Source organism: Quercus robur, chromosome 2 (genome assembly GCF_932294415.1).
Source record: "Quercus robur chromosome 2, dhQueRobu3.1, whole genome shotgun sequence".
Taxonomy (NCBI): domain Eukaryota; kingdom Viridiplantae; phylum Streptophyta; class Magnoliopsida; order Fagales; family Fagaceae; genus Quercus; species Quercus robur.
Genome location: NC_065535.1, coordinates 1659255 through 1676748, shown reverse-complemented (window position 1 = coordinate 1676748; position 17494 = coordinate 1659255). Strand labels below are relative to the sequence as shown.

Below are 17494 nucleotides of genomic sequence, written 5' to 3'. Positions count from 1 at the left end.
TTTTCTTCATCATTGACTATTGTTTGAGTTCTTACCTTCCATGACAACCAATGATTTAGAATTTGAGGTGTACTTACCTGTGGGTGAATGAGATTTTTATAGGGATTCAATGGTATTTGACTATTGCTTATTACCTGTAATTGACTTCAATATCACATGCCTCAAAATCTTTTTTTTTTTTCCATATATTTTCCTTCTTTTTTGTTCCTTTGCACCAACGTGTATCTATTTTTCCTTTTCTTTTCTTTTTTTCCTTATCTTTTCATTTTTTTTCTTTTTTTGTGTGTGGATATTTTCTAACTTTTCAGTTTTAAGTTTTAACTCACACAAACTCTTTTTTTTGAAGTTGTCTATACGTATAATAAAGCCCAAAAGGAATCACTTTGGCATAAAACTCTATTTGAGTGTTTGTTGTATACCTTTGTCATTTGTATCTACGTGTATCAGTTTTTTTTTGCTTATCTTTTCCTTTTGTGTATGGATATTTTCAAACTTTTTAGTCAAACACAAACTCTTTTTAAAGATTTGAATTTGAGAAGTTTATCAATAACGAATTTATGTTTATCACTTTGTTTTAAATTCAATTATTTTTGTTTGAGATTAAAAAAAAAAAAAATCGTGATTTTGAGAGGAGAATTTTTTTTCTTTAAAGTAACCCAATATACTTCCCTAAAAAAAAAGTAACCAAACAATTAAAGAGTATTTGAGTTAAAAAAAAAAAAAAAAAAAAAAAGAAAAGAAAAGAAAAGAAAGGAAGGACCAAGAAGTAACTGAATTCAAATAGAAAATATATATTAGATTTCTTTCTTTCTTTCTTTTTTTTTTTTCTTTTTTTTTTTTTGCTTATCTTTTCCTTTTGTGTGTGGATATTTTCAAACTTTTCACTCAAACACAAACTCTTCTTAAAGGATTTGAATCTGAGAAGTATATCAATAACGAATTGATGTTTATCACCTTGTTTAAATTCAATTGCTTTTGTTTGAGATTTAAAAAAATCGTGATTTTGAGAGGAGAATTTTTTTTTGACATTTGTTTCTTTCTTTTCTTTAAAGTAACCCAACATACTTCCCTAAATGGTTCCCAAAAAAAAAAAAAAGAGGCAAAAATGAAAAACTGACCCTCTAACTTTAACCGTTTTTCATTTCAGTCCTCTAACTTTCATTTTTGTCAATTCAGTCCTCTAACTTTCAATTTTTTGTCAATTCAAGGCTCTGTTACTGCTACCGTCAGAACCACTAAAACGACGTCGTTTTGCTTATGGTTTTTTTTTTTTTTTTTTTTTTTTTTTTTTTTTTTTTTTTAATTCGTAATTAAAATAAGAAAAATCATTAAAAAAAAAAAAAAACATTGAGGGCGACGTCGTTCCCCTTCCCCTGAAATCAAAAGAAAGAAATCACTGAGTCCGTTTGAGAGAGAAATTGAGTCGGATTGAAAGAGAGAGACCGAGATATTGAGTTCTGATGAAGACCAATTTGCAAAGATTGAGACCGAGAATCCCTATACTCCGAAATTTGGTGGGTCTGGATTGCCTGAGTCCGATGTTAAGCGCTACGCGAAATCGATACTACAAGACCCGAATCTGTGATTAAGAGTGTGCAAGACCCGAAATCTGATATTTGGGCTTTTGGGTGTGTGGTGTGTGAAATGCTTACTGGGAAATCTCCTTGGGATAGAGAGGAAGAGTTGGATACAGAGAAGCTTTTGGGGGTTATAGGCAATGAGCGCGTATTGCCCAAAATCCCTTGCCTCCGAGTGGGATTTCGAAGGAGGCAAAGGGATTTCTTGAAGGCTTGTCTTGTGAGGAAACCCATGTTCAGGTTCACGGCTGAGATGCTTTTGGATCATCCCTTTCTCGCCGGCGTGGATGAACCTGAGCTATCTGCTGTTCCTAGTTCTTCTTGGACTGAGGCTGATTTTGAGCATGGTGGTTATTCTTTTTCGAATGATGATGATTCGACCTCTTGTTCATTATGTGCAGAACGATGATTTTTCAGTGTAGCAGAACAATGATTTTTAATTCTCAGTGATTTCTTTCTTTTGATTTCAGGTGAAGGGGAATGACGACCTTAATGTTTTTTTTTTTTTTTTTTTCTTGATTTTTCTTATCTTAATTCCGAATTAAAAAAAAAATGAAAATCAAAACGGCATTAGTGGTTTTGACAGCAGCAGTGATGGAGCCTTGAATTGACAAAAAATTGAAAGTTAGAGGACTGAATTGACAAAAATGAAAGTTAGAGGATTGAAATGAAAAACACTGAAAGTTAAAGGGTCAGTTTTGCATTTTTGCCAAAAAAAAAATGTACTTCCCCAAAAAAAAGATTAAAAAAAAAAAAGAGTAACCGAACAATTAAGAGTATTTGAGTTTAAAAAAACAAAAAACAAAATAAAATAAAAAAGAAAAGAAAGGAAGGACCAAGAATTAACCGAATTCAAATAGAAAATATACTTTTCAAATAGGGAAGAAGAGATTTAGAAGAAAAAAAATGTGAGAATTGAAATTTTAAAGAAACAACAATTTAAACAAAACAACAATTTTTTAAAAATAAAGGGAGAGATAAAAGAGGTTGAAATTTAGGATTTGATGAAAAAAAGTATAGTTTAGTTTTATGTGGGAGTTAAAGATATATTTTTACAGAATTATCCTCAAATTTTGTTTGTGTTTGAATTCCTATATAAAAATAAAAAGGGAAAACTTTTGAAAATACGTTAGTGAGAGTTTGTGTTTGAATTGCTATTAAAAAAAGCACAAAGTTTAAGTATAAAATTAGTTGTAACCTAAGGCTAAAACTATACTCAATAAAATAAACACTAGCCTCTTTGAGGCTCTTCTATTTTTTAGGAAAGTTAATAATTTGCATCTATTAAAATTTAGAATTACTACATTTTCTAATCACAAAAAAATCTAGAGGTGTGATGAGTATTATGAGTTTGCAGGTGAAATAATTTTTCATCACACCCCTAAGTCTTTTTGTGATTGGAAAATGTAGTAATCCAAAATTATAATGAATGCAAATTATTAACTTTTTTCCAAATGATAATGCTAATTTTATTTATATAAATACGAGAAGATATTTAGTATCAAATGATTTATATCAGCAGTATCAAAATCCAATAAGTGTGAGACATGTCAACAAAAAATAACTAACTCACTAACAATTGAAAGACGTGTTAGTGGGTAGTTATTTTTGCACACATATCTCTCGTTTATTGGATTTTAATACGAATGACATGGTATCATTTGATACAAAATACTTTTTCTATAGATACAGGTCCAAAATAGCACAACAAGACTGTTTTTTGTTTCATTGGTATAACATGTAAAGTTTTATTTCTGTTAACGTGATGTGATCTTAAGAAGTATGGTCAAAATACATTAAGGTTATAAACTTGTGTATAGTATAGGTTACTGCATTTCAAGTTTTGGTCTTTCAAGTTGTGCATTGTGCTTCATTTATGCACTAAATCCATTCTCCAGAGAGCTATAATGCCCAGAAGGAACGCTAACACAAACTTGAGATGATGCTGCATCCATTTGATCCCTCTTAATCCCAGCATTACAGATGTTTGCAAAGGAGCGCATGTGTTTCATCCCATATTGGGATAGTGATCCACAATGTGTTTCAAAAGTCCACACCTACACAGATATGATTGATCAGAACACACTATTATAGATCAGCCGGAGATTATTGACTATTATTAATTTAAGTTAAAATCCTCTAAGTTGGTACCTAGATTTTTTTTCCCCTTTGAAGTAATCGAAAATTTTAAAATTACAATTTACCCTCTTGTAGTTTGGTCCTATTACAATTTATAATTAGTTCATAGATTTTCAGTTTTTACATTCGACCTCTTAAGATTTGAAATAAAATGAAAGCATTAGGCTCATCATCAAACCTCTAAAATTTCATTTCAAACCAAAATTTAGAGGTCAAAATGTAACAACTGAAAGAATTTGTGGGACTAAATTGTTATTGGGTCAAACCACAAAGGAGTAATTTATTTGTCCAAAAAATGCAAAATATATTAATTTGATTGGAACTGTAAATTTTAATTCAAAACTAATTGTGACCATGCCAAGCCACAAATTTACCCCTTCAAAAAATGTTTTATTTTTTTTTAGAGTAATCTTGGTGTAGCCAAAGACCTGCATGGTAGTCATTCACATGTCTGAATTTTTTAATAGGAATTCAAGCTTAGTGATGTAGAATAGACAGCACATGCCTTCTTGGAGCAAGAGGGGCGCAGAAAGTCACAACGCAAGATCAAAGGGGGGTGCCAGTAGGGGGCCATCGGGGTAACAGTGTCGGAATTGCATGAAATTTGGCAGGTTGAAGGGAAATGACATTCTGATCCAAACTCATGAGCCCTGAACGTCGCCAAAATTTAGTCAAATTCCTTCATTAAGGCCCTGAAAACAGTGTTTTTGCTATTTATAGTAATATTTGTTTTTTTTTAATAACTTTTAGTTTAAAAGTCAAAATAAGGTCTCGTTTGTTTTGGGACGACCCTTAAGGTCGGTAGTTTATGATTCTGCATTTAACTCAATTTTTCATTTTTGGTAAAATTCGGTATTTTTGTCACCTAATCGCGTAATTAGTACGAATTAGGGTTTTTAGATGTTTTTCTCAGTATTTATATGTTTTGTAACTGTCAGTGGCAAATTAGACTATTATCAATAAACACAGACGTTTTGTCAAATTTTCTTCTGGTGGATTCCAGTTTTATTCTCCTTGTGTATTCAGGAAAACCCCTTGTGGATTCGAGGTTTACTGCCAGGAACTAACAGTTTAGTTTCTGTTTCATCAAGAGAGCATCGTGTATGCTTTCTTTAGGCTTCCGCGACATCAGTTGGTATCAGAGCCTTGACTTACCCTGGTCTGATGGCTAACCGGCGAGACGGTGACCACCACAATAATGACGGCGGTGACGACGTCAACAACCCAGTCCTAACTAGGGTTGAGTTCCTTGATTTTCGTGATGAAAATCAACAATTTTGTGATTCAACCCAGCAGACTGTGGACCAGATTCAAGAAGCGCTTACCACCTTGCTTAACCGAAACTCTAATCGCGAAGACGAAGAGCGACATGATAACCGAGCGCGTGGCCCTCCCCATCATGGTCCAAACCAAAACGGGCAGCAAGACTGCAATGAAGAAGACAGTGAAGATGAGGAGTATGCAAAGAGAGTCCTTGGAAATCATTGTGGTCCCGCGAGGGATAATGGCCGAGATTATCAGGAGCAGAGGGACTATTGGATGAAGGTAGAGTTACCATCCTTTAATGGTAATGTCTCCATTGAAGAGTGTCTGGATTGGGTTAGTGAGGTGGAAAGTTTTTTCGATTATATGGGTACAGCAGATGACAAACAGGTGTGTTTAGTGGCCTACAAATTGAAGAGAGGAGCATCTGCCTGGTGGGATCGTGTTCAATTAAACCGTACCCGTGAATGAAAGCTTCCAATACGATCATGGAGGAGAATGAAAAGATTAATGGCAGATCGGTTCTTACAACCAGATTACCAGCAGGAGTTGTTCAGACAGTACCAGGATTGTAGGCAGGGTATTCGGACAGTTAATGAGTACATGGAGGAATTTGACAGGTTGGCGAATCCCAATGATTTGGAGGAAACTAAAGATCAACGGATATCCAGATTTGTACACGGGTTACGAGTTTCCATCCGAGATCAGGTATCCTTACAAACCCTATATACTTTAAATGAGGCTGTAACCCTGTCCAAGAAAATAGAATATCAGCATCTCAGGGCAGGTTCGAAGTTTTCCAACCACAATTCGGCGCCCTCTAGTTCCACTACCAACAAAGGTAAACAACCCATGTTTACTCCACGATCACAACCCGTGGCTAGGGAGAATAGTGGTGTCAATCAATCCATAGTGGCAGTAGCAGGTTCTGCAACCCAGCCGATAGCGAATGCCAATCCCTATGCTAGGCCAACTGGGAATAAGTGTTATAGGTGCGGAGAACCAAGACATCGATCTAGTACTTGCCCTAAGCGAGCCGCAGTGAATCTGGTGGTGGCAGAATAGGGCGAGGTAGACGGTGAACAGGAGGGTGAAGAGGTGTATAATGATGTTGATCCGTATACCTATGATCCCAATGAGGTTCAAGAGGACGAGGAAGGCGTGCCATTAAGGCGGTCTTTGGTGATTCAGAGGTTGTTGCTTACACCAAGGGTGGAATATGGTGATCAACGGAATGAGATCTTCCGAGCACGATGCACCATCAGTAAGAGGGCCTGTGATTTGATCATTGATAGTGGCAATGTAGAGAACATTGCGTCGAAGAGTTTGGTTACCAAGCTGGGACTGAAAACCGAAAAGCATCCCTCTCCGTACAAGATAGGTTGGATTAAGAAATGTACGGAAATCAACGACATAGTTTAGGTAAAAAAAAATCAACAAGATCTGCAATGAATCCTAGAGTAAATTGAATTATAGTGTCTAGAGGTAAAATTAATCAATCAGCTAATTGAACCACGGTTCATATTTTAATGAGCTTGAACCATTGGCTACTTGGGTCACATGTTTTATCATCACTCACACATTTGCACCAATTTGTCACAACATTGTATGTGTGAAAATCTACATCCAAGCAAACAGTTTTGCCATCAACAACAGTGGATGAGAGATGTAGCTTAGAATCTGAAATGGCTTCCCACTTTGTGTCAGGGTCGATGCATATATTTCTAAGCTTTCCTGGCTTTCCTGGTCCATCTGCTTGTATGCAAAAATCTGCTCCATAAAGGGATATAGTTTTCTTGGGTGTGTAGCTCCACAAGGCTTTAGGGTGGGTGCAGGGTCCTAATGTCAATGGTGCAAACACTAATCTTCTTATGAGTTCAAACACTGATCTTCTTATGACACATAAACCAGTTGAAGGATGGAAAATTAATTGCCCTGTATTAGTTAATTCCCCTGTATTAGTTCCTCGTAAACCTGGTAAACCCGGCCCTGCATGTCACAGAAGCACAATCTTATAATGTGTTACTCTGATTTACTATACCCTCTTTAAAGAACAATTGACATAATGGGTAGGTTTACACATTAAGAGAAATACTAAAAATTAGTATATATTATACATTCCATCCCTAAAATTTGGTGCAGATTTGATTTTTTTTCTCTTAAATTCAAAATGATAGGGTTTGGTCCTTCAAATTTCAAAACACGAACAATTTGGTGTCTCCATCTATTTTTGATTTACTTGACAAACTAAGTACAAAGCCACCCTATTTTTGAGGGACCAAATCAAACATAATTAAGTGACCAAAATCAAGCCAACACCATATTAAGGAAACAAACTTAAACCAATGCCATCGATGGAAGGATGAAGTCGATCCATTTTAAAATATTCACATACCAAGAATCAATTCTTGGTATTTTCAACAAAAACATCCATGTTTTAAATCCTCTATGTCTTTACTATTGAATTATACCCAAAAAAAAAAAAAAAAAAGCTATGAATTTTTGAATATGTTTTTTTATTTAAAAAAAAACAAGGAAAACAAAATGTAATCATACCTTTAAAGGGAGATTGAATTGTGGATATCCTCTGTAAAAGTCTTGGATTTCGAACATCACTCCAATCAAAATTAAGTAGCCCGTAGGTCTCCTCCGTATTAGTTTTTCCTTGTCTAATGTAGTAACTCCCAGTGAGTGCCCAAATGGCCCAATCAAAGTCATGCTCAGCTGCATAACTCAAGAAGCAATTCATGAAGCTTTCGTCAGTGGCATCGTTCACACTTTCGTCTATCCCAAATTCACTCACAAATAATGGAAACCCCTTTTCCAACAAAAATCCTGACTTGCTCGTCATGTCATCTTGGACAATTCTACAAGCTTCGTTCGCACTATGGTCTGCCCATGTAGCTGTATTTGAAAACTTGTACCTGTGTGTCTCAAATACTAGTTTGTTAGTGAATGAGAGATTCACTGATCTATTTCCAAGGAAAGACAAGTCTATGTCGTAACTCAAGCCAGAGAGAATGACAAGAACGTCTGGATTTGCTGCGTGCACTTTCTCTGCTCCTTGTTGCATGTATCTACATTTCATTTGCAAAAGCAAAATTAGTTTTAACATGACTAATGGTATTTCTTAAAGGTTTTTATTACCTATACGGCATATGTTAACGGGACCCTTTTTAAAATGTTCCGGAAAAATTGCATTTGAGATTTATTAAGATTAAACAGACATTTATTTTGGAGAGAGAGAGAGAGAGAGAGAGCTCCCTTGTTGTTTTGAATTGTACAACAATTTAAGACACATAATTGAGAATTCAGATCATTTATGAGAGAGAGAGTATCTACCTAAACCAATCATCTACATTTTGTCTGGAGCCTCGGAGCTCATTCCTTAAGCTCATGCCTACCACATTGGGAACTCCTCTAAACATGGCAGCTACTCGACTTAGTCCCTTAAGCCAGACGTCTACATTGAAATACTCATCACCGAAAAAGCCATTGCCATCATTAAGGCTGCAACACCAACCGGGCTTGCTTATGTGATTGTCCAGTATGGCCACCAAATGGTTGGCCCCAAGGTTAGACACCACTGCCTGAGAATACAAGTCAGATTTTTAGTTGCTGTTATGTTCTTAGGATTGTGCTTTGCCCAATCCAGAAAAAATGCCAACAAAAAAGAAAAAAGAAAGTACAAAACTTTATTTAATTAATTTCTTTTAAGGTACAGAATCTATAAAAGAAAAAAGAAAAAGCAGGAACATAACGAAGTTAGGGAGAAGGGGAAATAAAAAAGAATATTATTCTTACTTTTCATAAGTGAAACAAATTTAAAAAATTACAAGTATTTTAAAAAAAAAATTGCAATAATTTATTCTTCTTCATGAAAATTTATGAATAAGCAATTTTATTTGGGGATAATTACATAAAAATATGAATTTGAGTAAGTTGGACTTGGTGTCTATCTAACTATTAAAAATAAGAGATCTGAGAACTCAATAAATAAATAAATAAACTATTAAAAATACTTTCATTTATATGCAAGTAACGTTGATTTTGAAACATGTGTATATGATGCTTTTAAAGGGCATCATAAGCAAGCATCTTACCTGAAAAGCTTTTCGAAGTGGAAGATCAATGATAAATGGGTTGTTATCCTGGATGCCAGCAAGAGCTTGAGATAGATTTAGATTTTGAAAGGACTGTCTTACAGTAAGAGCACCTAGCGAGTCGTTTGTGAACAAGAAAGTTGGCCAAGTAAACCTAACACAGTTGAATCCCATTGACACAATCCTCTTGGAGATTGCATCCAAGGGTTGCTTGCTAAGGCCTTCAGCCAAAACGGCATCGATATGTGATGGCCAATTCACACATGCTAACTTCACTCGTCTCCCTTCTCCGTCCACAATCCACCGCGAATCAGTATATAGTGGTGAATCCATAACAAGCTTGCTTTGAGAAATTACACATTGGATGATTATTAGAGCAAAGAGAAGGTTTGCTAAAGAAAAGAGAGAGAGTTTCGCCATATTTGCTTGTGTTATGGGAGTGTATAGTGTGAGAAGTGACAGAACCAGTAGTGTAAATTTATAGTCCTTTGTGTTGGGGACCCGTGATAGAATAGAAGTGAACAGAATAGAAGTGAACTACAAAACTCATTTATGTTGGGGGACCCGTGATAGAAATAGAATAGAAGTGAACCACAAAATTACGTACAACATTTATCCTATATTCAATGGTTTAACCTGATTAGAATAACAATTCAAAGTTTTTCGAGCACCAAAATTCTTGCAACAAATCTCTCATCATCATGTTTTTCAAAACTCTGTTGAAAAACTAAAAAAAAAAAAAGTCATACCAAATATTTTAAAATATTCTTTAATTAAAATTTTAAATCAATAGATTTTAATTCTGAAAGGGATGATAATTATGGAAACATGTCCTTAAGCAAAGAGTATGTTAGTAAGCAACATTTTTAACATCAACATTAAGTGCAGTTTAACCTAATTAGTAAAAGCATAATTTAGTGTGAACATTTCTTATATAGTTTTCTCCATAATTTAGTGTTTATAAAAAAATGTTTATGGAGGAAAATAAATTATTACCGGTAAATTGAGATCCTATTATCATTGATTTTTTATATTTTTTAAAGATAACGTATTCCCCTTTCAATGATAACAATATATTCCCCCCCCCCCCCCCCTAAAATGATTTTAGTTTTATATATTTTTAACCGTAACAAAAAATTGATTAAATATGTTTCTTTCTATTTTTTTAAATAAAATTTGACATATTAAAAAGATATATATTTTGCTGCATATATCGTGTTTGGATAGTTAAGTGATATAGTTAAGTTTTGCTAGCATTCCTAGTCCATCTCAATTCCATTTAGTGGTATAGTCGAGTTTTGCTAGCATTCACTAGTCCATCTCAATTCCATAAGTGATAAAGTTAAGTTTTGCTAGCTAGCATTCCTAGTCCATCTCGATTCCATTAATTAGTGTTTTAGTTGAGTTTTGCTAGCTAGCATTCCTAGTCCATCTGTATTCCATTAAGTGATACAGTTAAGTTTTGGTAGCATTCCTAGTCTATTTCTATTCCATTAAGTGATATAGTTTTGTCGGGTGTGTAGCTCCAGCTGGCTTCAAAGTTGGTGCAAAGGCTTTAATTTCAACAATAAATGCAGGTATATATGGTTGAGGATTCATTTATAATACTAATCCAAAGATAATCTAGATTCAAAATTGTATAAAATATTTATATTTGATTATACACTTGTTTTTATTCTATTAGCTATGATTTTTTTTTTTCACAATTATAATCGAATTCTACCAAACATAGACAATCATCACTTGATAAAGTTCCCCATTACTCAAATAAAAACATATCCACATTACTTAAATACCTACATTATTAACCCTGAGTACAAATCTTCTGTCTTATCAATTGTGCTCCACTCCATACTTCACCAATAAAACTTGGACAATTGGCCTCTTCCATTAGGACAAAAGGAATCTCTGTGACAGTAAACAATAAAACTTTGAGAGAAAGATAGGAATACAATGAGACAATAGAGGAAATAATCCAAATAAAAAACTAAAGTTGCGGAAAGAGACAAAACTCAAAAGAGTTCTTGTTAATGTCAACCACATAGAGTTTGTGAGAGTGTCTTTTTTTCCGGGGTACTCAGGCCCAGGGATCCCGAGCCTGAATGATTTAGAAAGGATTTGGTGAATTGGGCCTTGACTCACCGCAGCTAAATGGCTGTTTAAGAATCAAGTGAATGCAGAGAATACTCCTGACAACATACAAAAAATGACAAACAAGGATATCGAGGAGTGCCAGAAATTAACAACGTAAGCTCAGAAAGAAAGAAAAAGCAGGATTAGCAAGACGATAAAAAAAAGTATTGTGGGGATCCTGGGAATTATGAAACAGAATTTCATTAAGGCATTATCTGTTTAATTACAGAAAGCTCACTAGGACGTGATACAAGGTCCAATCAAGCTAAAAAATTGCAGCCTTGAATGGCTATTTCAGCCTTCAAAACTTGCGAAGTTTGATTCTCGTTGAATCCGAGTATGTACCATAGTTGCTTTTACAGGATATCGGGAAGCAGTATTCGTTTTTCCCTTAGTAATTTTCTTTCTGCACAGATTTTCTGATAGTTTTTCCTAGAGAATCTCTTCTTTTCTTACGTTTCTTTCTTTTTTTTCTCGCTGCTTTCTTCACAACCCATCCTCTCCTTTTATAGTGGAGTTTTTCTGGGCGTCTTGGGGAACCGTTGGTTCCCCTGTTTTGGTCTTTTGCAAACAGAGTATGTTCTGTCCTCATCATCTCGGTAAGTCCCCTTTTCCGTTTTCTCTCATTCTTTCCTTCTCTTGGTTCTGATTCCTTCGAAAGCTTCTGGTTGGCCATCCTCTTTGGGATGTGCTGAGGTATGCCATTCTCGGCATCCTCACTTCTGGCGTCTTTTACCTTTCTGTTTCTTTCCTATTTGGGCGGAATCCTGTTCTGCTCTTTTGAAATCGTTTTGTTATCATTCTTCTTCCTTGTCTTGGTTCCCCGACGCCTTTTCTGTCTGTGCCATGAAGGGTCGCTTGCGTTCTTTTGTTTTTCTTGTTTTTTTCTTTTTCTGTCTTCTTTCTATCGATCTGTCCTGGTCTTCTTTTTCTTTGCGCTTATTGATAGTGCCTGAGGATCCTTGCGTCTTATACTTTGGTGTGATGTTCTCTCTCTTTTTTTTTCTTTGGTTGCTTTTCCTTTTCTGGGCTTCGGGATCCTCAGGGCCTTTCGTATAATCCCTTTGGACTTGGTCTGAGTTTTCTTTTTTCTGGGCTTAACTCACTCTTTCTTGGGCTTAGCTTATTCTTTCTTGGGCTTATTTTACTGTGATTTTTAGACCTCAACATTTAGCCCCCCGAGCTCGTGGGTTGCCTGAAGCCCACGCGTGAGTGATTTAGGTTTCCTTAGGTTTTTGTGGGATCCCAGCTCTCTTCTGCTGCTTTTGGTCGCCTCCTTTTTTGCGTGTTGTGTTCTCTTATAATTATTACTTTTTGCAGCTTCCTCTTTACACGGGACGTGGCAGTTGAGTATTTGAGGTAAAAACTCTCCTACCCACTTATCTCGTTTCCCATTGCTTCTCATTAATAACTGCTGATTAACCCCCTCTTCAAATTAAATTTTTTTGCAACTGGCGCGTCTTTTCATAAACTGTTTTTCCCAACTACTACTTGCGCCTTTATTGTAGCCGTTTCATCTTATCATTTTGTTTCTGAGCTTTTTTTTTCATTCCCTGAGTTTTTCTTCTTCTCTGTTACTCTGGTTTTCCCTTTTCGCACTTTCAGTCTCCTTTCTTCTCATAGTGTGGGTTGTTTCCATGGCTTCTTCTTCTTCTCGAAAGAGGAGAGAGCGTACCCCCAGTCCTTCTGAGGGTGAAGGTTCTTCTGGTTCTGCTCAGAGCGATTCTCATGAGGTTGCTGAACGTCCGGCCTTCCCTTTACGGGATCCTTGGTATTCTCTCAGTTTATTTTTTCCTCATATATCTCATGGCGAGTCTCCTCCATCCCCTCACGTTTGGCTATTTTCTGGCCAAGCGGGTTTCGCTGGTTCCGCCCAAGTTCCTGACCCTAGAGAGATTTTCGATCTCCAGATCAGACAAGGAGTCCGAGAGGCGGTTCCTATTTTCTTTGATTTTGTTCCGGGAAAGATTCAGGGTTGGCCTATATGGGTAGACAAGGAACTGTCTGATGCTGAGTTTGTGGGTCGTTTGGAGCGCGCTGGCATCCTAAAGGCAGTGGCTATTTCCAGAAACCTTGAGGGTTTCAGAGACGCCAAAGGGCTCAGGCATCTGGTACGTCGTTGGTGTCCTTCCCTTTATACTTTTTTCTTTTCTACTGGTGAATTGACAATCACCTTGGAGGATGTGGTTAATAACTTCCTCCTCCCGGTGTTTGGTGAAGAAAATCCCTTTGATATTGATCTTTCTGGTGAGGATCTCGTGGTAGAAGAGAAATTATTTGGTCATTTTGGTGGTCGCTCCGCCTCTCCTGGTGGTAAGCCGGCTAGGATGGGGAGATAGGTGATGACCCTTTCTCGTGAAAAGGATAAGGAAGTGAGGTGGGCCGGTTTCCTGGCCTTTTGGCTTAGTAAATTTTTGTTTAGTGAGTTCCCTGGGTACGGAGTTAAGTCTTCATTTATTCCGTTAGCAATCAAGTTGGCTCGGGGTACCCAATATCCTTTGGCCCCTCTGTTCTTGGGTCATGTTTATTCTCAACTGGACCAGCTTCATGGAGATGAGGCTGAGGGTGACTCTTGCTATGTGATCACTTCATCTCTTCACTGTGCCATTCTTCAGATTTTCATGTGGGACTGTTCTGCAGCTACTTTGGCTAAGTGTAGAAATTTGAAGTTTGTGAAGGACAAGTTCCAAGGATCCCCCGACATAGTGAAGGGTCTTTGTGGCAATTCTACTGATGCCTTTCCCATTATTTTTCGTTGGATTAGCTTGAAGGGTGGTGGCCTCAATCTTGTGGAGTTGTTTGACCAAGCAGGGAGCTTATATTGGAGATCCCCTCGTGAGTTTGGTCCTGGCTTTGCGTGTGATTCTGTGTTGTCTTCTTTTTTATCTTCAACAGGTAATACCTTTGACTTGCGCCGTGGTGATGAGGGCAGTCTGGCTTATCTTGCCTGCATTAGCCCCTCCTGGCTTCCTGTGCCTTCTTCAAGTGGCCCAAAATATACTCATTACTCAGCACACCGGGTGCTCCGACAGTTTGGTTTTGATCAGGACATTCCGCCAGCCTTTAAGGATGTGGTGCCATCCCTTCCTTCCTTGGATCCTTTTTTGAGGTTGCAGGCCTTTTCTTATTGGTCACGGAGGAGCCCCCAGTTTGTAGTGCCTAACTCCCAGAGAGGAGTCTTTGCTTCCAGTGGCTATACCAGCTATTGGAGAAGAGTACAAAAATCTTTTGTTGACTATGTTGGCATTGGCACAGTTCGGGAAGTCCCGAATTCTAGCATTGTTTCTGCTCCGACAGCTAATAGACGTTTATCCCTTCCTACTGCTGGGATTGTTTCTGCTGCTGCAAGCAGTAAGACTGGGTTTGCAGAGTGGCATGCCTCCAGGGGAGGCTGGGTGGCTTATGGACAGGATTTTCCTGAGGCCTGGCTGGGTGATAGTCTCATCATTGGTGCTTCCTCTGGGGTGCCCATCAAAAAAGGTGCAACAGAGACAATTAGTGCTGCTACTGCTAAAGGTAAGGATGTCAAGTCGAAGAAAATGAAAGCTGCTGATGTTGGTGAAAGTACAGGGGGTGTGGAGATAGGCTCTGAGGCGAAAAGAAGGAAAACGGAGAAATCTCAAGCACACTTGGCATCACAGGAAGGCAAGGATGTCAGGGAACCTTTAGTTTCAAGGACCCGGAAGAAGACCAAGGTAGAGTCTTCTTTTCCCCAGGTTCCTGTGACTGCTTCAGTCCATGGTTCTTTAGGATCCTCTGGTTTGGTATCCCAGCCTCCTTTAGGACCCTCTGGGCGTACTCGTAGTAAGCAAAAGACTTCCAGAGAATCTGTAGAGAGAGAGAGAAGGGCAAGACTTCTTTCCTTCTTCTCTCTTTTTTTTCGTTGTTGCACTCACTTTCTATTTTGCTGATGAGTGGTGATTTCCTTTGCAGTCCAAGCGCAAGTCTGATTACAAGAAGGGTAAGAGCCAATCTTCTGGAGACGATGTGGTACGTGTGTTCCCCCTTCTCCTATTCTTTCCCTTCTGCTCCGACATTGTGTTGTTAGCATTTCTTGCTGTTGTGTTTTTTTTTTTTACTTAGTATTGCCTTCTCTGCTTCTTCTTCCTTTAGGTGGAGGTATCCCCTCCTGTGACTGGCAAGGCTCTGGGGGAGGAAACTGTCACAGCTCTTTCTGTCATTTTTCCTGTTATGGGGGAGGAGCCCCCTACTGATGATCCCGCTGAGGAAACCGGGCAACCGATGCAAGGTTCCCAGGATTCTCAGGATCCCAAAGCTTCTAGGATCCTATCATCTCAACGTCCCCATCTTGAACGCACTCCTAGTCCTATCAGGACTGTGTTTCCTCAATCCTTGTCAGATAAAGGTGCTTTGGGAGACACTCCTCTATCCAAACAAACGGGTAAACCTTGTTTCCTTGAAATAGCCTTATATCTTTTACTTACTTTTTCCAGTTTTTCTTGAATTCCCCTTTTTTTTTTCTTTAGGTCAAACCAGTGAGAAATCTGCTCCCAGTGTTGCCTCTTCTTTAGAATCAGAGAGCTCAGAAGGTGAGTGCAACCTGCTCCTATCGTGTTTCTTTTTTCTTTCCCCCCCCCCCTTTTTTTTTATGGCGAAGCCCCCTGCATCTATCCCTTCCTTTAGCCACTTTGCCATTGGTCCTTCACCTTTCCTTCAACTTGCTTTATGTTCCTTCCCAGAATCTTCGGGGAAGTCAGGAGATCAGGAAGAAGAGGTTCTGCCTCAAGAAACTAGAACCGGTTTGTTCTTCTAAATCTGTTCTTCCTTTTCTTTTTCTTCTTTCTTCCTTTTTTTTTTTTGAATACTGATACAGGCTTTGCAGGTTCTGAGCCTGTTATCCTTGAAGGAATTGTGAGACCAGTTGAAGTTGCTGACCTTCATCCAGAGCAAAAGGCTGCAAGTCCTCCGGTCTCTGCAAGTGGCGACACGGCGATGGGGGATGCCTCGAAGATGGCTGCCTCAGATCTTGATTCAAAGCTTTCTTCTTTCCTGGCTCGCTTTGATCTTTTGGAATTCAACAGCCTTCCTGCCAGTCACTTTCATGTTTTTGGGTCTTCTTATGGCAGCTTCCTGCGCTTCTCTGTTCCTGTGGAAGGCTTGCCGTTGCTAGAGAGCCTGCTCAAGAGTCACGGGGATTTTACCAGCGGCTTCAGGGGAGGCGTTTTTCTAGGCAATATTTTAATGGAGTTGCTGTGTGCTGTGTTGATTTCCTTAAGGAATTCCTCTGTAGATTCGTTGTCCGAAGAAAAGCTTCTGGAGTGGAGAGGGGTGGTGCAGGACCTTCTGGAGGCCAAGTTTAATTTGTCTTTTCTGCTGGATCACTTGCGTCTGCTGGCTCATATGCTGTTTCAAAGGCAATCATTCAAGAGTATAGACACTGAGATAGCTGTTGCTGAGGAAGCTTTGGCTCATGCTCACAAAGTTTTACAAGATTTGAAAGTCAAGCGGCAGAGGATCCTTTCTACTTTGGCTGTTCCTGCTATTTCTCCAGATGCTTCTTTGTTGGCCGGCCTCATTCCTTAGCTTTTTTTTTTCATTTACATGAACAATTTGGGGTTGTATAAGTTTTTTTTTTTTTGAACATTGCTCTGCTCTTTGCTTTCTCAGAACTGCTTCTTATTTCTTAGCATGTGAATCTGCCTTTTTCCTTGGATATATATATTGTCTTTACTTTCTCGTGACTCTTTTCTTTTCTGAGTCCTGGACCATGGTTCCTACAGGCTTCACTGTAAGTTCTGGTCCAGGTACCTGGTGATTTATTGTGCAAGTACTGAACTGGGTACACTAGTATCCTTCTCTATGTATGTTTTTTTTTTTAGATACGGTCCCAGTTCATGAACTTTGACAGGTTCCCCCTTTGCCAAGTGCTAGGCTAGGTATCCTAGATATTTTCTTTTATTCTGTGATCCTAGACCTATGCACTTGGGACTGTTTGTGGGATATCTGAAATTATTTGCGAGGTGGATCCTGGGCCATATGTAAAAGGGTATTACATATTCTCCCCTTTTTTTTTTTTGACTCAGGTATCCTTCCTTAAATTTATCCACATTTGGTCTTTGCAGTAAAGAAAAACTTAAATGTTGAAGAAACAGGAATTCCATTAAAACATGATCATTTTTTTTTTAGGAACAAAGAAAAAGTCTTTTGGTGCAGCATTGACCACAAAGTGTCAATCTATCACATGTTCCTGAACAAAATTATCTTAGACCAGAATTCTTGATAAAGGCTGAAAAATAAAAAGACAAAAATAAAAAGGAA

The 17494-nt window shown here is 37.9% G+C and overlaps 1 protein-coding gene across 1 annotated transcript; it reads right to left on the bottom strand.

The window, feature by feature from the left end:
* Positions 1-6423: 6423 nt before the first annotated feature.
* On the bottom strand, positions 6424-9553 carry LOC126708761 (glycosyl hydrolase 5 family protein-like). Its single transcript, XM_050408690.1, has 4 exons — positions 9083-9553; positions 8322-8569; positions 7536-8056; positions 6424-6968 (listed from the first exon to the last, which is right to left on the bottom strand). Exons 1-4 carry the CDS (start codon positions 9500-9502, stop codon positions 6499-6501), a joined length of 1659 nt encoding a protein of 552 aa, XP_050264647.1. The 5' UTR covers positions 9503-9553; the 3' UTR covers positions 6424-6498.
* Positions 9554-17494: the final 7941 nt, after the last annotated feature.

Excerpts from the sequence above, each read along its gene's own strand:
- LOC126708761 (XM_050408690.1), bottom strand. The coding sequence starts at position 9,502 with ATGGCGAAACTCTCTCTCTTTTCTTTAGCAAACCTTCTCTTTGCTCTA. Across the intron at positions 8,570-9,082 it reads CACTTCGAAAAGCTTTTCAG|GCAGTGGTGTCTAACCTTGG; the intron begins GTAAGATGCTTG and ends TTGTATTCTCAG. Across the intron at positions 8,057-8,321 it reads AATGTAGATGATTGGTTTAG|ATACATGCAACAAGGAGCAG; the intron begins GTAGATACTCTC and ends AATGAAATGTAG.